Source organism: Salmo salar, chromosome ssa06 (genome assembly GCF_905237065.1).
Source record: "Salmo salar chromosome ssa06, Ssal_v3.1, whole genome shotgun sequence".
In the NCBI taxonomy this organism is placed as follows: domain Eukaryota; kingdom Metazoa; phylum Chordata; class Actinopteri; order Salmoniformes; family Salmonidae; genus Salmo; species Salmo salar.
Window position 1 is genome coordinate 39217294 of NC_059447.1, and position 21391 is coordinate 39238684.

The window sequence follows — 21391 nt, forward strand, 5'->3', positions numbered from 1 at the left end:
AACTAAATAATACAAGAGGCTTTTTTGTGAACAAATTGTAGCACAATTGTTTGCACTACAGGCAATAAGAAACATATTTGGACAATTAGTCAACCCATCCAAGAGTCTTTTTCATTCCAATTTGTATCCAATTGATTATGCACAGCAGCACGTATAACGGTGAAAACCATAATGGTGGCAGAATCACTTGAACATTTGAAGACATTTCCACCCCTAGCTTACCATCGATTATGACATGTTAAAAGGGTAGCGGGGAGCAGATCATTGGACATGTGTGGACCTCATTGAAGGAGGCTGCTTTCATCAGCCCCATGTGTGCCGTATGTAGAGTGACTGTCAGTCCCAACGGACAACAGCGTCCCCTGACCCACCAGTGTGGGCATGTTCCACCTTCACTAACCAACTGCTTCCTCCCCATGTCCCACCATGTAATCCAACACCAGCAAAGTACATTTCAGTGCTGGCCAAAACAGCCTGCCCACATGCAGCCTTCAAAACAGCGCTTTGGTCTGTGTGATTGAACAATTACTGCCTTGGTTAATTTCCCATAAATGGGTGAGGAAGGAACACTTAGCTGGGTTACCTGCATGCCTGCATGTTGTTTCGTCTACATCTTTGACTCCATCGAGAGGGTTTCTGAGGAAGTCAGTGGCACTGGGCAAAACAACTCACACTTTCATGGCAAATTGGTTTCCATCGCATGCCTTTAATTTGTCTTCTACACCCCAGTGAAAAGAGTGCATAACTATGACAGCCATTTCAAACATGATCTGTCTCAGAGAACGCATAGAATGAAATATGAAGGCACCAGGGTCTTGCTCCATTAACTGTTGCTCCGTTTCTCTTGTTTGAGGTGGTGAAATGTTGATGCCCAAAAGCAATAATTAGTTCTGCTGAAATTCCAAAGATTATGCTACACAATTTCAGCTGGTAACTGACTTCTCTTTGAAAATGTTTAAATATGCAGCACAGACACCATTATAGTATGAACTCTGAGGTTAGAAGCAACAGAAATGACGACATATGGCACCCTGGTTTTATGTGATGTTAATCCTATTATATTTGAGACAAAAATCCAAACGTTTTCCTCTTTTTTTTTGAGAGATAGACAGTATTCATTATTTCAAAAATAACAGAAGCACTACCACTGCAAAACAAGCATGAGTGACATTTTTATTTCTATTTTGTTTTTTACAATAATCATTATCACCATCTTTTGAACACTTTGATATTACCTTCGAATCAAATAATCAGTTCGTATCAATCCATAAATCCTGATGAAATGACCAAATGGATAAAACGCACAGAGCAGTTGTGTATGACTTGAGTCTAAATCTACAGTACAAAAACGTTATGGTGACACTGCCTCCCGTCAGAGGAGAAGGACTTGTACCTCCGGGTCCTCATGTTGTTGCCTCCATGTGCAGGACCTTCATGGACTCAGAGATCATAGAGCTGGTGTCAATCTGCCCATAGATCCCCACCAAGAAGGCCTTGTGGAGTAAGATGTCTGCATGCTCTGTGGAGAAAATGTTTGCTTTGAGCATGAATCCTTGTACATCTTGAAAACACAGAACAGTTTACTTTCCAACTTGCGAGTTTAGCTCCATAATAAAGACCAAGCACAGAAGCTGTGTAGTGCTGAGAAGATGGGACAATCATACCTTGACAGAGCAGCACGTATTCTGGCAGGTTCCTAAGCGCTGTCTGCACCACATCAAAGTTCCCGCTGCCCATACAGTACATGAAGGTGGGCAGGAAGTCTGCTGCAGTACTGCAGCAGTACCGAAAAAACACACATCTTACTTAGGACACGTCTTTCATGTAAAATAATGTTTCCTTAAAGTTAACACCTCACAGGTACCACTACAGCAACATTTGCAGCCACACATTCCTAGACAACGCATCAATAAATTAATATCCAGCCAGACAACTAGAGCGCAACTAGATCCCTATAAAAATAAGCAGAGAAATCCTGTCAGCATTCTGATCTTACCACGGGCTGTTCTGGATGCAGCGCAGGGCCAGGCTGAAGGCCATGTTACGACACAAGTCCTCAGTAGAACTCATCAGTCTCCGCAGGTCATTCTGTGGGCAGGGAAGGCAATGAAAACCTGTTTACTTATACTGTACAGAGTGGTGCAAAGCAGAGTGTGTTGGGGGATTATTTGTCCATAATAAAGGTCTGTTATTAGAAGGCAAACTTACAGTGAAGTACTGGATGATCTCAGGATTCCTCTTGGACTTGTCCTCCACCTCGGTCAGAACTTCCAGTACATCTGAAACAGAGGGGAGCAAAATGTTGGTAAAGTTCAGCAAAATCCCTGAAGTTACGTGTTAAACTGACCTGAGAGCGTATTAAACGTTAATGACCTTCGATGGCTTCTCCCCTGGAGATCTTCTTCAGGTACTTGGTCATGTCAGCTGCAGTCAGTGGAACGGAGGCTGAGATACTGACCAGGGGCAGGGAACCAGAGGACGACTCATCTGATCGGAGGAAACCCAGAGACATGTCAAAAACACCACAATTAGCGAGATGGTTGATTTGTATGTATCTGTACGCAGTCAAAATGTGTAATTAATATATTCTCTTTTTTTTTTTTTTTTGCCAAATTGTTGATGTGTTCTGATTCACTTATGTTTTTTCATTCAAGGCAAAGTTTTCACGAGCGGATAAGCTTACCATCTCTGTCCTCAGCAGAGCTGTCAGAGGAGCCAGTCTTCACAGGCAGGGTGAGGCCAGCCAGTAGGGACTTGAGCAGCAGGTCAGGGTGCTCTGATGAGAGGCCCCTAGTGGGACAAACAGAGAAAAACAAGTCACTCCTTCGCTGCTCCACACAATGTGAAATAACAACTGACATTAATGCAACGGTCTTGCCAATCCTAACGTCTCAATAATCATTTTTTTTTAAACTCAGCTCAATGACTTACTGTAGGATATCGGAATGCTTCTGTAGATAGGGAATGGCTGTTGCTGCATCGTGGGTAATGTACTTCTGAATGAACTGCACATATTTACTGAAGACGGCCAACGGATGCATACGAGGTCTCCTGAGGTTCTGCAGGGAATATGGACCACAACATTAATAACTCCATCATCAATAAGATATTTATTTTAATGCACAAAGCAGCTGACCTTGTGGAACTACTACTGTTCTGTGAAAAAACATTAGATCTAGTCAAGATATCCAGCCAACCACAGCTGTAACAGTGGCAACAATCTATTCTTTCCCCACCTATGAGAAGTCAAATACCTCAAACACTAAAAAGAAAAACACAAGCAAATGTCACCAAACCAACTGGAAAACCCTGAGGCTGATCTGTGACTGCGTTCCGTGTTCATTCCCTCACCTGCAGGATCTTCATGAAGGAGAGCAGGCAGTCCTGCAGCGCCCTCTGGTGTTCACTGTGGAACACCAACGGCTGCAGCAGCTCCAGGATGGCCAGCACGTTGCTGAAGAACGTCAGGTGGTTCTGGCTCCGGAACTCCTGGAAGTTGAGGTGGACGCGTCCGTGGAGAAGCGCTCCGATCATCGGCAAGTGTCTGGAAAGTTTAGAAAGGTAAGCTGTGATCATTCCCCAGACGTTCCACCTTACTACAGCAAAGGTGAGAACAAAAACATTCACAGGGTGATTATAAATCACGTCAGTGAAGGTAGCTATGGCGCTACAATCTACCATAAGAGGTGCATTGAATTCATATGTCCAACACTAAGTTTCTAATGAACATGGAGTTCACCTGAGGAGGAGGACAGGGTGGGACACAGCCAGCTTCCTGCAGGCCAGGTTAGCGTCTGACATCCGGTTCTCAGCCGACTTTGTGTCTCCCGTATCGCCTAGCAACGTGACCAGACGGTGAACCAGGACGTCGTGCTGAGAGGGAGGGATCACACATCAGTCCTTAAGACCTCCACGATGGCTTCTGTGCCAGCCAACGGCTTTGAGAAACAGTTAAGCGACTGAGCCAGCTGAAGGTCAGGTCTACCTTGCATGTGGTGCCGTCGGCGGCCCCCTCGCTGCTCAGGGTGGCGTCAGGTAAGGTCACGTGCTGGATGACCTCTGGGAAGTGCAGGTAGAGCTGGAGCAGGAGGTTCTGGCACCGCTTACTCATCACACTAAGGAACACACAATGGAGTCAGCTAGCAAACATCCGACAACAGTTTCCACACAGCAGACAGTCACAATGGTCTCCTACTACAATGCTCTCGTCTGATGGAGGCAAAGTTACACGTCAGACCGTCTACGAATCAACAGGATCTGTGTTCACTGGTCATCACTGGCGGTGTTTTCCATAAACAGCAACAACCTTGACCAAGAGTCAGATTCCAATGTCTCTTCAACAACCATCATGTAATTGGGATAAACACCAGCTAATCTAGCGATGAGCCTTAAAAGAAGAGGCTGTGAGGAGAATGCCTATCACACAGGGAATGTTTATCCCACACAAGGACAAACACAGTCTGCTTTGTAAGACGGGTTTTAAGCAACCCATGTTTTCAGTGGCAACTATTTGAACAAGACAGCTTAGCTGTGCTTAAAAATATTGTAATTGGATAGATAATTTTTCTGCTTGACCTTGGCCAGAGTTTCCCCATTACAATTGGTTTAATAACCAGAGGCAGACTCATGAAAGAAGGTTTGGCTTCTGCAAAGAGAAGTTGCACCCTGATCTCTGACAGGCAGCTAAGTCGGAGCAGGAATCCACAACACAGGCAGCACGTGTAGAGCAGCAGCCCTAATCCTCTTGGCTTTATTATAATACACTGAGCCTTTAAAGAGATCACAGAACACACGACTTCTGCTCCTTTTCATTTCACACCAATAGACCTAATTATCGCCTTTTCCCTGGTCCACACAGCGTTGTGTCTGACAGAACACTCAGTCTGTGAATTTCAACTGTTCCGTCCGGGGGTAATCTAGTGATATGGCCCCAAGTTTATCAGCTCGGTTTAAAGAGGCCAAAGACCAAGTTCAATACTGGGGCTAATTAGGGAGGGTGAAAAATATGTCTAACTAAATGAACTGTGGGCACTTTATTGAACCTTATGGGACCAAAATATTGTGGAGTGTCATGTCTGCTGCTGAAGGAACAGATGGGGTGGGGGGGGAAAGAAAGAAAGAGACAGAGACAGTTGAGAGCCAGAGACAGAGAGAGAGACAGAGACACAGAGAGAGACAGACAGAGACAGACAGAGAGACACAGAGAGACACAGAGAGACACAGAGAGACACAGAGAGACACAGAGAGAGGGCGTCTCTGTCTAAAGTGGATCACATAGCAACAGATCACCCTGTAAATAGTATAAAATTCCCATTGTACAAGCCTGACTAAGTATGTCAGTCCGAGAGCCAACACTCCACCCATACCCGTCTTCCCATTTCTTTGTACAGTTGATGAGGTATTCCGAGACTTTCTTCACTCTCTCCAGGTCGCCATGGCAACAGCTGTGGAGCAGGGGCAGCCGTGACTGGATGAGGGAGCAGGAGGTGTGGTCCAGGGTGCTCTTGGCGTTGCCGGGGGCGTTGGCAGGGGGCGAGGAGTCGCCACGGCTGTTGAGCTCAGACTCTGACATGATGAGGTCCACCAGACTGATAAGCTCCTCCGGGTTCAACCGCAGGACAAATGTATCTGTCTGTTTCTGGAGAGAGGGAGCAAGAGCACAAGAGAGAAGTGTTGAAAGCAGTCAGGCTAAGGGGGAACAAGGTTCTCTGCTTTGTGTTATGTGACTGGATTAATTGAAGTCCTCATTTGAGGGCTAGACCGGTGTACTGTGCTACCTGTGGGGTCTTCTGGTCCCGGCCCTGCCAGATACGAGGGATGTGACTGCAGGCCCACAGGAAGTCCAGAGCAGAAGATGGGTCCAGTCTGGAGAACAGCATACACAACACCATTACAGAATATTACAATACAACTTTCACTATTTGGAAAACACTGTCCGTGTGACTACTACTGCTGAAGGTAATGATTTGGGATTGATATACTGACTGACCGCTGGTCTTGCTGCTTGCTGAGAAGAGCACTGATGCACTGATGCAGAGTTGTCCAGTTGGACTGATGGGTCAGCAATGCCAGAAGGTATGGTCTGTAGGAGGGAGTTCCTTTACCCTGGAATAAACCACATGAAGTAAGGTGGTGGAGTAACACACACACACACACACACACACACACACACACACACACACACACACAAATATTTGCTGAGATTACCTTGTTGAGAGCAAAGAGCAGCTTCCGCTGAAGGTCTGGACACACAGATGTGACCTCAGGGTCAAGAAGTCCCAGCCAATCAACAAGCAGCCCTGAGCTGGACCAGGTCTTTGTCACCTCAGAGCTGCTGCTGAAAGGGAAGTGAATAGATTGACAGGCTCAAGGTCGGGCTACATGAACGATGAATCTATACAATCCCTCAGTCAAACAAAGTGCTGATTATTAAACATACAATAGTAATATTTCTAAGGCATTACAAAACACAAAGTCATAAAGAGATAAACAAAATGTTCTCTATGAGATCAATGCCACAGTTAACCAGATTTGTATGTTGTTGTTTGAGTAAGGGCAAAAATACATGTCTTGAATGAATTTAGGCGTGATAGAATTTACACGCTTACTTGTTTGTATCCACCTCCATTTTCACGGCTTGCTCTTCAGTCTCCTGGAGAAGCAGCGCCATCACCATGGCAACAGGGCCTGCGGTGGTAGAGCCGGTCCCCGTCTCTGTTCCAATAGTCATTAGCAAGGCCAGCAGTTCCTCCAAATACGGAGACTTCCCCTCCACTAGCCCCTGTAACACTGGAAACAACAAACAGTACTGAGTGTTACGAGCTGTCATGTGATGGTTGTGCCGTTCCCTCAGCTACGGCGGAAAATTCAGAAGTTAAAAACCAAAAACAAACCTGGCCATGATGCTGAGCTCAGGAAAAATCTTGTGATTCAGAGGAAAAATAAAACATGGTAGAGGCAAGCCAAAAACCACCAAAACTATGAACTACCAACTACCATTATCGCATTTCTGCGTAACCTCAATCACCAGCTTGGCCGCAACCAGTTTAAAGTAAAAAATAAAATAAAAATCCTTCATCTGGGCTTGATGGAGACCTGAGCCCATATTGGACATAAACAAACTGGAAGCGGCTGGTCTGGTTTGGTTTCAGAGAAGAGCTTATAAACTCATAAAGGAACAGGTTAACAAAAGGAAAAACAGAGAAACAATGAAACAAACAGATCTGGGGAAATTGCGTAACGTCAGCCACCACATCAAAACTGGGGCAGAAATAGTGAGGATAGTTGATGTTCCAGCCTGAGAGGGAGAGTGAACGACGCACTAAAGTACCATACCTTTGCCTATCAGTTCCGGCTCTGCGTTACATCTCTCCCCTGCCTTCAGTGTGGCGATTATGGCCCTCACGGCCACCTCGGAGTCCCTCCGATAAGCCAGGGCCTCAGCCAGGTGGAGGAAGCCTGTACGAACTGCAGAGGATAGGCATAGTCAGTTATCGTCACACCGTTAACAGTGGATTACTTGACTATCTGTGACTAGGCCCAAGTATGTGTGCGTCTGTATCATATATATATATATATATATATGTGTAATTGGGTATCATTTTGTACGCAGCCAAGGACATGATAAGGAGCACGCACCATCAGTGAGCTGGTGCTTCTGGGAATACTGTCCAGCAAAGGACTTGAGCAGGGCCCGCAGCGGCCCCGCCTCCACGGCCGGGTTCTCCAACCATGTCATCATCTCCATGACAGCCTTGAAGAAGAGAGAGGAGAAGGCCACGTCCTGCGACACCAGCCGCTGAGTAGAAGAGACGGAAGAAGACCGAGAGAAGGAGAAAAAACACATGTTAAAAATACAACCCAATACAATCACATCTGTTTGGTGTAAAGACAGACATTCTGTCGTAGTGGTGACTGATGAAACACACATATATAGGCTACAGAGAGAGACAGAGATGCAGCACTGTTACACTGTTTAGAAGGACAGCAAAGTAAATCAATCCTACCTGGTAGAGGTGCAGCTGGCGCAGCATGGGGCAGGACAGGGCGTGGCTGCGGTTCATGGCCATGACGAGGGCCCCGGCGTGGGCAGAGCTGAGCAGGGCAGCCAGGGCCTGTAGGAGACGCACTGCCACCCCACCCTGCTGGGGGTGCCCCCCGTGTCTGGCACGCACCAGCTCTTGAGCCAGAGCCTGCTGCAGGGCCAGGGAGAGGGGCCGGGGAGGGGGGCTGGGCCTGCGGAGGTCCACCTTCAGAGGGAACATCTGCCAAAAGTATTAGACCCTCAGTCAGCACTCTGAAAACAGGTGGTAGATCTGACTACAGTACTAACCAAACAACTCTGTCAGCTAGGATAATCAATCACTTCACTGTAGGCTACTTGTGGAGGTATGATTAAAAAAAGCCTCGGTGTCTGTTTTATCAGACAAACTTCAAGAAAATGGTTGATTAAATCGGAGAGAAAACTTTTTGGAAAAATGATTTTCTCCATAAACTTCAAAAATGACTTCAGACAGGTATTAATGTGTCATCCATCTCCAGGCAGAGATACATTCCTACCTGAAGCAACATGCCGGTGAGGTCATCCTCAGGCCCAATCACTGGGATCTGATTGGCTCTCATCTTCAAGGAGCCACTAGGAGTTTCCACGGTAACTTTGGCTCTGTTCACCTCAGTACTATCTGTAAGGTTAAACATCATAGTCTTCGGGTTATTGACAGGTATGGACCCAAAATACCAAAACTGTTTTTACTGGGCTGTTCCAAAACTTTTATAAGAAATGTAACCCAGAGAGGCATAAACAAATATAATCACGTAGTAGTAGTAGTAGTAAGAGACTGTATGGGGTGGCAGGTAGCCTTGCGGGTAGGAGCGTTGGGCCAGTAACCGAAAGGTTGCTGGATCGAATCCCGAGCTGACAAAGTACAAATCTATCGTTCTTCCCCTGAGCAAGGCAGTTAACCCACTGTTCCCTGGGCGCTGAAGACGTGGATGTCGATTAAGGCAGCCCGCCCGCACCTCTCGGATTGGGTTAAATGCGGAAGACACATTTCAGTTGAATCCATTCATTTGTACCCCTGACTAGGTGTCCCCCTTTCCCTGACTGACCTCTGCGAGGAGGAAGAGAGGAGCTGAGCAACCTGTGGAAAGTGTGCCCCCCTGTGGCGCCTCGTTCATGCTGCACCTCCACCAGATGAGCCATGTAGTCTGTAGCACAGGACATACAGAAACATCAGGAATAGACAATATACCGTCAGCACTAAATAGTCAGACTTAGACATAAAATCTTCAGGAATAAATTATATGAGCACTAGCTACATGACTGAGGCAAACATTATTCACGTGGAATAGATATAGTGTAGTAGGATAGTTTGTGGTCAAGCTCTCGCACTCTTGTCCATGATGTTCTGTTCCAGTGTCTGTGAGTCGTGGGACACGGCCTGGTCCAGGTACTGCAGCAGTTTACTCATACTGGACACGGGGATGCCAAACGACTGGACAAACAGCAGCAGCTGCTGGGGCTCCAGATCCTGCAGCGCTGCAGAGGACAGACATTGCGTCATAAATACCAGAATGATATTTTTTATATACGGTCGTATTTTACTCCGTTAGGCCTACACCATGTACACTTCTACCTGCGTGTATTTAAAATGTGTTTGGACTCGTACCTGCATCCACCAATCGTGCGACCTCTGACCGGATCATCCTCAGCTTCAACCAATCAGGAAGCAGCAGGGCCTCCTCGGAGGTGTCCACCAGGAAGGCGGTGGGGAGGGGTTTCTTGTCGGGGAACCAGATGTCCAGGAGGTTGAAGAAGTCACTCTCCTCTGAAAACAGACACACGTGAATCATATTATACACTGAAAACAGACACTGAGGTACAGTAGACAGGCCATGTTTGTAACAAGTGTGGTATTCAGAGATGCATACCTTTGGGTGGCCCGAGCGTCAGGAGAATGACCATGGCATGGACCACCAGAATGTGCATGGTGGCCGTCTCCCCTGTGGTCCAACGCAGAAACACCTGGTCCTGAGATTCTGACTATAGAGTTCAATAGAAAGGGTTAAAGGAGTAATGTAATTTCAGTGACAACTGTATTAACAGCAAGCACCTCTAGTTGAAATGATCGATAAGGGTCTACCAATATGAAACGATCAGTCTGAAACCATCTTTCATTTAGATGTAGAAAACTTAAGGTTACACCCCCACCCCCTCCCCGTAATGATCCAATCCTCACCCAGCTGTAGAGGTCCTCTCCCTCTTTGGTCTTCCTCATCCTCCTGATGTAGCTGGAGAAGATGGAGATGAGGGCTGAGAGCACAGCGTCTGACTCGGGCCGGCAGGAGTACTTGGAGAACAGGCTGTTCATGATGGTGGAGCGCTCGACAATCAGACGGGCCACATCCTAGAGGATCACAAATCAAACCCACCTCAGTATCTAACTATGAAGGCAATACAGGGTCGTGTTCAGTGGGGAAGAAAACGTTTTGAAACTCCCTGAACTTGTTCAATAAGAACACAGACTTTAGTTCTCCGTGCAAAACGTTTTGCTACGGGGTGCTCGACTGAACACACAGCCCAGGTAAATAATAGGAGGTATGACTGAGGATAAGAGGTGTCAGGGCTACCAGAGCGAGGTCATTGTGAGACGCCTGCTCCTCCACTGGTGCATGCTGGGACAGGTAGATGAGGTAGGCGCTGATGGTCTGTGGGTCTGTCTCCATGTGGATGGCCTGGGGAAGAAACACAAACACAACACACATTCTTACCACATCCCTTCAGCAACAACAAAAAACTCGGTGTCATCTACAACCTGACAATGAGGCCAAATACGGCTCACATTGGTACGAACGATCTAGACCAGATCCCCACTGACCTGCTGCAGAGCGGTGGAGGTCATGCCCCGGACGCTGTCGAACAGGGGCAGCTTGGGGAGGTCCTGCAGGAGCCACTGGTACCCTGGCAGGAGCTCAGCATCTCTGGAGTCCTCCTCCATGGGCTGGTCCCTCTCCTCTCCATCCTTCAGACCCCCCTCAGTCAGCACCAGAGACAGACCCTGAACAGCAGCAGCCAAAGTAGATGAATACATCTCCTCAGTAAATCAATGAAACACTCATATTAGTGCGTGTCCTGTCTCTTATAATGCACCTTCATAGCCAGGACTCTTGATGCCACTTGAGAAGAGCTGAGGCGGCGCAGGAAGTAGTCCAACACCTCACACGTGGTCTGTTCGTCAGCTTTAGGACCCAACAGCAGATCCTGCAGCCGTCCAAGGAGTTGCCTCTGCTTTTGTTGCCTCTGGTGTAGCGAGAGCGACAACAGAAAAAATGGCATTTGTTGGTTTGTGTGGATGAAATAAAACGTAACAAGCGTATCCTTTGAGATGCTGGGGTCAGTGATTTCTCTAGCCACAAAAGCCATTCAAAACAAACAAAAATATGATAGCTGTTGAGAAACGGCAGCATACTTGTCTTTTCTTGGCTCTCTGCTCTTTGCTCTCTCCTTCCTCATCATCCTCGATGGGCAAGTTGTCATCTGCAGCATCGTGAAGCAGGAATTCACACAGGCACTGCACGGGCAGCACATCCAAGGACCCCTCACTGGACTGCACCAGGTCAGCCAGCCAGGGCATTGACTGAGAGGAGGCCTGGGGAAAACATAGAACACAGTTGTAAAGTTCCTTCCAGAGAGAATACTTTCTATTGGCGAGAGAGGATGTGCTCTTGTTTACCTGTCTCTGGATGATGTTGAGCAGGAAGTCAGGGTTGCGAGAGCGACAGAGGAGGTGACCCAGGCGAAGGGACTGGTTAAGGCTCTTCACCTGCTCCTGGACTGCGGGTGGGGGTTTGCGAGGGGGGCCCCTAGAAAAGAGAAACAAGTAAGATTACCACTTATTATCAAATGAATGAAAATGGGTCGGTTTCCCAGACTCAGATTAAGCCTAGCCGTGGCCTTAAAAAGACCATTCAATGGAGATTCTCCATTTAGTATGCTTCTTTTAGTTTAGGACTAGACTTAATCTGCATCTAGGAACAGTCCCTAAAAGTAGTCTACAAGGTGCAGGTATGAAGCAGGAGTCTTACTGTGGGTCCAGACTGGTGAGCTGGGACAGCAGCAGGCTGTTGCTCTCTGTGATGGTCTGCTTGGTGGAGGCAGCCGCCAGGTGGCTCTCGAAGGCCAGGATCTCCTGCTTCTCTCTCTGGGACACCTGCAGCTCCCTGTTGATCATCTCGGTCTTGGTCTCCTCATCGGCCACCGTGCATGGAGGGTAGGAGTAGTTACTGCCAAGCAGGAACGGGAAAGGGGGAGGAGAAAGATAAGGTTCGTTGAGTAGTTAGTCTGGTATGTGTTGGGTTTAAACTGATAAACGTTTCATACTTGTGACTTACTTTGTCATAACCATCTCCATGAGCATTTTCAGTGTGGGATAGCCGTCCCAGGCAGCCAAGCCTGGAGAGAAATAAATGGTTGATTGTAACAAAAGGTAAAACCTGTGGCTAAGGTTCTAATATATACTCTGGTGATTTGTAGGGAAACGTGATTGAGACTCATACCTATTTGCTGTGGATTGAAAGCGGCCACCACAAGTAGCAGGAGCCACGCTTTCCAGTAGAGTGTGGCTATCGCCAGGTTCGGAGGAGTATAGCTTGAAAAATATCAAACGTGTTATTTACAGAAAACAACATGAACATCGACTCAAAGCTGGCTGGCAAGTTGATTAACTACAGTAAAAGAGAGCAGCGTACCCCGCAGGCAGCTGGATGTTCTCTGGGTGGTGGTAGGTGCACAGGTTCAGCACTGCGTCAATCAGCTGGATCCGCTCCACTCTCAACACATCCAGATCTACAAAAGCAAAACCAGGAAACAAGGTAAATATCCCTCTCCGTGTAAAGCCAAATAAACAAAGTTCCCTAAACATCATCTCTTTTCATGAAAATGTTAACTACTGTAAGTAAGTCAACTCCACTTACCCATTGCTGTTGCAGTTGTTGTACCATCGGACTGGACCCCGGCTGCCCTCTTCACCAGGTGGTCCGCCAGCTCCATGGCGTCGGCCGGGCCCAGGGGCAGGTCACGGGACAGTCCGATGACCAGGATACGCATCAGAGTGTCCTCCAGCAGAGGCACTTCAGAGCACAGCCGCAGGAAGAAACTGGCGGAGGCAAAACAAATAAGTGATGCCAACGGAGCAGGGAGAGACAGCAGGGACAGACAGCAGGGACAGACAGCAGGGACAGACAGCAGGGACAGACAGCAGGGACAGACAGCAGGGACAGACAGCAGGGACAGACAGCAGGGACAAAACAAATCTAAAACAAAGGTTGGGAAGAGATGCTCACTTTCTGTCGCTCTCAGGGGGCCAGTTATCCCACTTGTAGTAGGTCTCCGGTTGCTCTGTGAAAAGCACCTTGTGAAGACTGTGGAAAAGTAACAAGTAAATTCTTCTTCCCATGTAATGAAAATAATCTTAAGAAACTACTGTAGGAGGTTTATTAGCTCCTCCTATGTTTATCCTTTTGAACAACCAAAGTGGCACGAAAACTCCCAAACACATACCAGTGTATATAGTCCTTGGAGGGCACTTTGGCAATAGTGGGAACAACAGTGTGAAGCCACCACACAGCATCCCTCTGAATGGCAGCGATATTATTCTGAAAGGATCTCAGACCATCCAGATCTGAAACAGACAAAAGGGATGTTCAAAATGCCCACATCGACGACAACCAGAGAACTACACGAACTTACTCTTCTTCTCTCCTTTGTCCCATGCAACGCCAGCCTCCTTGACCTGAGCTGTGATGCCCAGCATCATGGAGCATGTGAGCAGGTCTGTCACCTGGATCACAAAGCGTTCCTGTGGAAAACAGACAGAGAGCATGAGCTCAGATCCACAGAGAACACATAGAAGTTATTCATCGGTGAAGAGGCACAGAAGGGCATATAACTATGTAGGGGGTGAGTTATTTAATGGTACAGGAGACCGAGGCAAGGTGGGAGTAATATAAAGATCATGAGCTCACTTTGAACTCCATGTCGACGTAGGTGGCCTCCTTCCTTTCCTGCATCAGACCCAGGCAGAAGGACTGGAAGTTGATCTCGTGCTTGGTCTGTTTGATGATCTCTCTCAGCAAGGCTCGAGAGGCACGCAGGTAATCATCCTTATTGGTCAGCAGGTCCTGGAATACCATGGCCAGGAACTAAGGAGAGGACCAGAAGGGAGAGAACAGCTTTAAGACAAGCGGTTTCCAAACAACATCTCCTTCTTGTGTTTCAGTTATTAAAAATAAAGTAAAAGTGCGATCAATCCGAGAAAAAAAAAAACGTGCACTTCAATCCAAAGCCAATAAAGCTTATCCTGGTCCATTTCGGAACCCGGGAACCCGGAACCCGGGCTTGACATTAAATGTTTTAATTGTCCGAAAACTGAAGTCACTGTGAAAAATCAGAATGTAGTGTAGTGGGCCTTTACTAGTTCTGTATTAGAGGACAGGTACAGCTGTGTGTCGCACGGTTAATACTGGTTTGAAGACTGCTAAGCATTTGGATCGCATGCTACATGAAGGACGAGCAAAATCGTGACATAGACAAAAGACATTTAGGGAGACAAATCTTTTTCGAATAGCCTATTCCATTCAGGTGGAGCTGTGGCACGAAAGAAATGTGTAGTAGCCTAGGCCTAGCTGGTCATCTGTGTGTCTGTGAGCAGGCAGATGGAGCGAGTGACACACAGTCAACGAGCCATGCTGGCTGTGCTCTTGTTGCGTCATGTGGGGTCATGTGATCCTCATGGGCTCCAGAGCAACTCTGCTTACCTCAGAACTGGATAATTACAAACTGATTCGCATATATTCCCTCATCTTCCTCTCTTATTAGGCTACTATATGCATTGTAGGTAGGTTGCACACACTGCATCATTTCTTTCAGAAGCTTTCATCAGCTGTAGTATAAGTTCTCTTTTGACTCATCATCTTGGGATTGTTTGCTCAATTTCACCCCGTGGCCTAAAATAAATCTGTGTTTGAGAATAGCAAAGACTCTGACTTTCATTATTATTCCCATTTAAAATCTGCAACTTTAGGACATATAAATAGTTTATTAGAATAGTTTGGAAAACAGTCTTCATAACTTTAATCGGACTTAATGCTTTATGATATTTTCAAGTTAGTTTCCAACCTCACATGCATGCAGCATTTCTGTCTTATAATTCTTTGCTCAACTAAGATTTGTTCAAATGTCTCATTTGATCTTTATATCTTGCTATTGTTTCTATCTCTCTCATTATTACCTTAGGCCTCCCCTGTTTTGGAGTTATTTAAAAGCAACTTAAACTTTGAGATGATGAAATAGCACGGCAGGAGAAATCTAGCATGCATTAAACTGAGAGTGGCTTAATAGGCCAAGTCATTAATATGAAATGAAAAATGTGGGCTTCTATAACAATAAGACACCGGAGTGTCCTCTATATAAATAGACTGGCTATTGGCCCAGATCATCCGACATTCGAGAGAGAAAGAAGAATATATATATTCTGACTGGATATTTTGTGCTGCTTTAGTCAGACTCTTACAACTCGATCACACCGACAGCATCATTGCGTTTAAGTACAGCAGGAGTACATTCCTTTCCAATGGACCGCTGCGTTTGCCTTTGCAGCATTGAGTTGTAGAGGCAGTTGCGGTGTGTTCTGTGTGGTGCATATGTTGGATTCATCGAACGTATGCAACAAATTGTATGCGTAGACGGCTTGACAGAAATGGTACCACAAGGTGAATGTTTAACTTTTGTTGCACACATATCCAGATGCTGCAGCGTACCATTTTGCACAATGACACTGTTGGTGTGATCGAGGCGTTAGCACTGTCTACAGTGTTCTCTTGCTTTGTGTAAATATTACATATTGATTGAAATAGGCTTTAGCAAATAGGAATATAGGCAATTTACTCAGAATGTCAATTGTTTGATATTGTGATTTTTTTTACTTGTCCATTCGGAAAATTAAAATCTATATTCTGGTTGTCCGACATTCATTTTTTATATATTTTTATTATTTTCCCCGGACAAGCCTTAATTTCGAGCACTGTGAGCCACATATATTTACTTTCCCCACAGTAACACATTTTGTTATTTTCCCCAGCTGTCTTGTCAGCATGGAATACTCCCTCACCTTAGGGGCCTGCTCTGGGCTGTGCTGGAGCAGTGTGTGAAGGACTTGCATGTTGTTGGGGTTCCTGGCATTGGACAGCTCGTTGAAGATCACCAGCTTCACCATAGTTCCCAGGTTGTCTTTGTGTGCATTCAGTAGCTCCCTGGTTAACAAAGGCCAGACAGCATAGTTAAGTGTATGAATAAAGCGTTCTGCACCAAGGCTTTTGAAATATAAATGGTCCCCTATAGGATGTTCAAACTAACAACATTGAACACATCAACTATGTTGATATGCAACAACTTGTTCGGGTTGAGGTTTGGTTTGAACCAGGATGAGGACATGAAGCTAGGGTTTGGGTAAGGGTTTGTGGTTGAGGCCCCTGGGTACTTAGTTGAACATCTATAAAGCATGTGTAGGGGACTATCCAAACTAAACAATCATATGGCCATAAGAGAGGACCTGCAGACCTGACACAGAGCATGTAGTGATTGAGGATGACTTTAGGTTTCAGACGGATCTTGATGAGGTTGGAGATCACCTCCATGTCATCCGCTCCATGGGAGTTGCAGTTCATACAGAGAGACATGAGAAGGTCCTGAGCTGGACGGGTCAGCTGCAGAGACAAAAGGCTTCATTATACATAACGGAACACTAGTTCACTATCAGATTTCATTTCATGCAAACAGATGCATTTACATTCTGGATTTGAGGCTGGAAGGAGATGGCTCTAATGTTCACTTTAGACCACGATTGCCAATGAAATGATGATTCCTGTTAACTAGTGAAGGTGATGTGTGTAGCCGAGTGTTACTCCTCCTCTCACCTTTGGATTCTGCAGCCACATCTCTAGCCTCTGCACAGCCATAAGCCGCACCTCCTTGTAGCCACAGGTGGCAGTGAGCAGACGGAGCAGGTTACGGGACACATTGTCCATGGGCTGCCTGCGGTTCAACTGGTCCTTCAGGACATCTAGAACATAGTCCTCCACACTCTCAGACAGCTCCTCGTACCTACGATGAGATGAAGAGTGAATGAACACAAACTGTCCAATAAACTGATCGGTCTAAGTAGAAGCAGACAGACAATACAGACAGGCAATCGATATATTACTGCTACTGTATACGTAGTAACCTATGCCTAAATACCTTGGCATAACTTGTCCATCATCTTCAGGGCTAAGTTTCTCCTCAGCAATCAGCAATTGAGTCTGGCTGTCATCCTCATCTGGGGTGGAGGGGTGAGGACTGCTCCCTGGAAAGTTGACATTTTAGTCATTTAGCAGACGCTCATAACCAGAGCGACTCAGAAGAGCAATTAAGGTTAAGTGCCTTGCTCAAGGGCACAGACAGATGTTTCACCTAGTCGGCTTGGGGATTCGAACCAGCAACCTTCCGGTTACTGTCCCAACGCTCTTAACCGCTAGGCTACCGCCAAATGTTAAATGACGTAGTAATGATTAAGAGTCAAATCCAATGTCCCTGGATTCACACCTGAACAAACCGGTAGGTACATACATACAGTACTATACCTGCACTGATATCTCCACCGGAGCGGCCAGTGTCAGTCTGCAACTGCAGCAGCATACTCTTTGGGGGCATTTTGGTACTGAAGGCAGTCTGGATATTGTCCACAAAATTCTTACAATGGGAACTGTCTACCCAAATTCGCTCCCCCAAAGAGTCCTCAATGTACACCTGAAAAGAAGATGAACGTGTTAAAGAGCGCACAAGAGTGGTAACAATGCAGCTAGAATAAAAACAGAAATCCAACAGGAATGATGAGTGGTTCTCACTTTGACAAAGATCTCTGGCCAGTTCTCATCCTCCTCATAGGCTGCCATCAGCAGGTTGCAGGCTAGCACAGACACCAGACTGTTGCCCTTTGCTTTGAAGTTGATGGAGGCATCCCGGCGAAGGAGACTGCACAAGGCCTGTCCACGTACAGATAGAAAAAGTAATGAACCAATCTGTATAACAATTGTATGGAACTGATTGTAAAATGTTGCGTTTCAAATCTCACCTCAATAATGCCTTCAGTGGCAAAGAGATTGGGCTTAATCTTGGCCAGGAACATGAGGCTGAGGTATAGTGTTATGTCAGGTTTGGCCCGGTTCATCTTCAGCTGTTTGACAGCTCCACAGAGCACCCCTTCAATGCGATCATCATTTCCATCCTGCTCTGCATTCTCAATCTCATCCAGGAGCACTGCTGGGGGGACTGCATGAGAACCATTGTGTTAGTAATATGCACAGTCACAGCATCAGGATTCACCACTACCTATTCCTCTGAAAAAAACAACATTTGAATTGATACTGTTTCCTACCTTCTATGGGCACCACTGAGGGCTCCTTGATCGAAGGCGATATAGCCCTTTTGTCCACTGCTGCCACATCAGCCAGTCGTCCTAGGGCGCTGACAGGAGGGGTAGAGGAGATCTTGGGGCGCTTCACGAGGCCGGACAGGCCAGAGGAGGATGGAAGTGACGAGGAAGTCTCTCGTTTACGGTCAGCGGGTAAGGTGGACGCTGGCTTAAGGAGAACTGCAGGTGCTTTGGACTCTCCGCCACTCTTTGACCCCAGTGCTATGAAATCTCCAGGAGGAGGGTGACCTATATGCAAACATTTTGAAGAGAAAGACTTGTAATAGTATTGTATGTTTGACAAAAGTTAGGTAAAGTGGGTACACATAGCTAGATACTGTACATACCGGAGGGTTTCGCAGCACTAGGCCGCCTAATCGTTGTAGGCTTGGGACGATTCATCATGTACACTCACTGCCAGATCATGTACTGTGTGGGTGCAGTGATTTCAACATCAGACACACAGATAGCTAGTTAGCATAGCTACCTGGAAACTGGTCGGTAAATAATTCCTATCTCAACATCGAGGCTGCCTATTTGTAAAGCATTTTCACATCAAGATAACGGATTTATCCTCGAAAAGTGCTTAAAACCTTTGGCATTTGTCAAACTGACAGGGCTAAGTAGTAGCTACTAGCTATCTATCTAATGTTATTGTGAAGCATTATAGAAAGCGGCTACCTACGTTTACCGGTATGTGATCTAGCTAGTAGCTAGCTACAAGCAATTACATCGGCAAAAAGCTAGTTAGATTAACAACTAAGTGTTAGTTCGTTTCCAATATGCATGGAACGTATGACTGACTGTTGCAATTGAAAACTATTGAATATCAAAAAGAAACAGATTCGTTCTCACTTCCATATTGTTTTCCTGAACGGAAGTTCCCGCGTCTCGAACGGAAGTCCCGCCCGTGAAAGGGTGAGCGTTAAAGAACATAAAAAATGTGCTCGTGCTGTGCAGATCACAAACTAAATGAAGATTAGGCTATAGGTTATTAAGTATAGAAACATATGCATTTTGTTATTAATAAAAATGTATTTAAATATTTTTCATTCAAATAATGTATGACTAATGTTCCCATTGTAATTGTATTTATCCTATAATGTAATTTCTCCGGTTTCACAAGTAGGCATAGGCCAAGTGTAATAATATATGGCAGTGGGTGTTGTTATGGGTGGCACTATTTGCCTAAAAGCTTTGGAAAAGGAATAAGGTTTCCAATAATCCTAACAATGATGTCAGGCATGGAAACATACATTACTGCTTGTGCCAGACATAAGAAAACAGTACTGTCACCCAGAAAGGCACACCACAAAACACACACTGTAAAGCACACATTGAAAAAAAAAAACATGTGCTTGTAATCTAGCCTTGTTAGTGAAAATGCTTTAGTTCTTGTATTTGGTTACAGTTACTGCTTATGAAAACAGCATGTCAACTGTGCTCTCCTTTGATGATACACATTCCATTTATCTGATGACATCATTACAGTGCATAACATAGCCGCCGTACTATTCCCAAAACATAAGATGAGCCATCTATCCTACTTTCGACACTGTTACAGTATTCTCCATGCTATTACATCAGACATGTTTGACACTTTCTCTAATAGCAACAAACTAGCCTACATCTTATTCAGAGACAATATTGCTGAATACCAGTCTTTCATAACAGACTACTAAGACAAACTGAAACTGCTTCACCACATGTTTCCATAGCCCTGTAACCTGACAGTGTGTTACATAAAGTGTTTTTCATATTAACCATATTTTGGATAAATCAGTGGAATGCTTAGTCATGTTCCAAATATAAATCCTGTGTCACATGGGAAGTCCACAAACCTGCAAAACCAATTTGTGAGTATTCTGTTTCTTCAGAAACAGCTCACGGGCAACTATGAGTCAATGTTTTTAAGGAGAAATCCACCCAAAACAGAATCTCCCATTTTGTATGCACCTCAGGAAGCTAAAGTCAATGTGGTAGTCATATTGCTGTGACAATTGCAACCCTTTTAATTTGTTTTGCTTAGTACCCAGGGTTGAATAGGTTACTTTCTAAATGTAATCTGTTAGTTACGAGTTATCTGTCCAAAATTGTAGTCAGTAACTTAATTTTTGTATTACCCAAACTCAGTAACCTAATCTGATGACTTCCAGTTATGTTTGGATTACTTTCGCTTCAAGAGGCATTAGAAGACTACAAAGAGGAATTGAATGTCATTGAGAAAACATCCTTTCTGAAAATAAAAGTAATTCAAGAAGTAATCATCTAGTTTTTCCCAAAAAAAAATTTGCTGGTAACGTAACTGATTCGTTTTTTTTGGTAATCTGTTTACATGTAAACAGTTACTCCCAAACCCTGCTAATAACTAGACTGAAGAAGTTAGTGAAGTCATCATGTATATGTTAATCATCAACAGTCTGTTGGGGTATTGGAGGTTTTTGTCTCAGATAATTTTATCCGAGCTCAGCATCATCGGTGGGATATCGTGGGCATAAAAGATAACACCTCCTCTGATCTTTATTGTTTCATGTCCCAGTACACTACTGTGTAATATTGATTTAGTCAAAACAAAGACATGAACAGACAAGTCCTGCCTCAGGTAAAGGCTTCGACACTGCTGGAGTGGAACATGGGTGACACATTTTTCTAATAAATCGTCCACATGATCAATAAAATAATGAATTGCCGACAGCCCAACTATACACCAAGCCAAACAATCCCATGCCACAGTGCACATTCAATTATATTTTTAATTACAAGAATGCTCAGGGGGGGATTACAGACGCATATAAACTATTGCGAACATAACCTGATGTTAATTCTGTTGACAAGATGTGCTCTAATAATGCAGGTTTGGGCATTGCTTTAGAATGAGAACCACC

The 21391-nt window shown here is 45.4% G+C and overlaps 1 protein-coding gene across 4 annotated transcripts; it reads right to left on the minus strand.

Annotated features, from left to right (window-relative positions):
* Positions 1–1156: 1156 nt before the first annotated feature.
* On the minus strand, positions 1157–19431 carry LOC106607338 (integrator complex subunit 1). Of its 4 annotated transcripts, none has more exons than XM_045720542.1 (48): positions 19362–19431; positions 18854–18935; positions 18471–18755; positions 18168–18364; positions 17941–18078; positions 17677–17842; positions 17294–17399; positions 16972–17158; positions 16616–16761; positions 16167–16308; positions 14023–14199; positions 13748–13856; positions 13559–13679; positions 13342–13419; positions 12973–13154; positions 12748–12844; positions 12556–12647; positions 12391–12451; positions 12085–12282; positions 11733–11862; positions 11469–11648; positions 11150–11299; positions 10878–11057; positions 10630–10734; positions 10239–10406; positions 9931–10042; positions 9669–9827; positions 9392–9538; positions 9109–9207; positions 8560–8681; positions 8007–8264; positions 7639–7798; positions 7336–7467; positions 6609–6789; positions 6208–6337; positions 5990–6105; positions 5778–5865; positions 5367–5638; positions 3986–4115; positions 3740–3873; positions 3352–3544; positions 2932–3059; positions 2684–2790; positions 2374–2487; positions 2209–2279; positions 1997–2088; positions 1665–1774; positions 1157–1519 (listed from the first exon to the last, which is right to left on the minus strand). In XM_045720542.1, the coding sequence occupies exons 2-48, from the start codon at positions 18909–18911 to the stop codon at positions 1404–1406; spliced, it is 6624 nt and encodes a 2207-aa protein (XP_045576498.1). In that variant the 5' UTR covers positions 18912–18935; positions 19362–19431; the 3' UTR covers positions 1157–1403. The 4 variants fall into 4 exon arrangements, with proteins under 4 accessions (XP_045576498.1, XP_045576499.1, XP_045576497.1 ...); XM_045720543.1 differs by having other exon boundaries at positions 19192–19392; XM_045720541.1 differs by having other exon boundaries at positions 18854–19400.
* Between the last annotated feature and the right edge of the window lie 1960 nt (positions 19432–21391).

What these genes read in the sequence shown, in the direction of transcription:
- LOC106607338 (XM_045720542.1), bottom strand. Translation starts at nt 18,911, where the DNA reads ATGATGAATCGTCCCAAGCCTACAACGATTAGGCGGCCTAGTGCTGCG. An exon ending in ACGTCGACATGGAGTTCAAA is followed by an intron (nt 13,857 to 14,022) that starts GTGAGCTCATGA and finishes TGTTTTCCACAG; the next exon opens with GAACGCTTTGTGATCCAGGT. An exon ending in ATGGAGGTGGATACAAACAA is followed by an intron (nt 6,338 to 6,608) that starts GTAAGCGTGTAA and finishes CTTCCCTTTCAG; the next exon opens with CAGCAGCTCTGAGGTGACAA.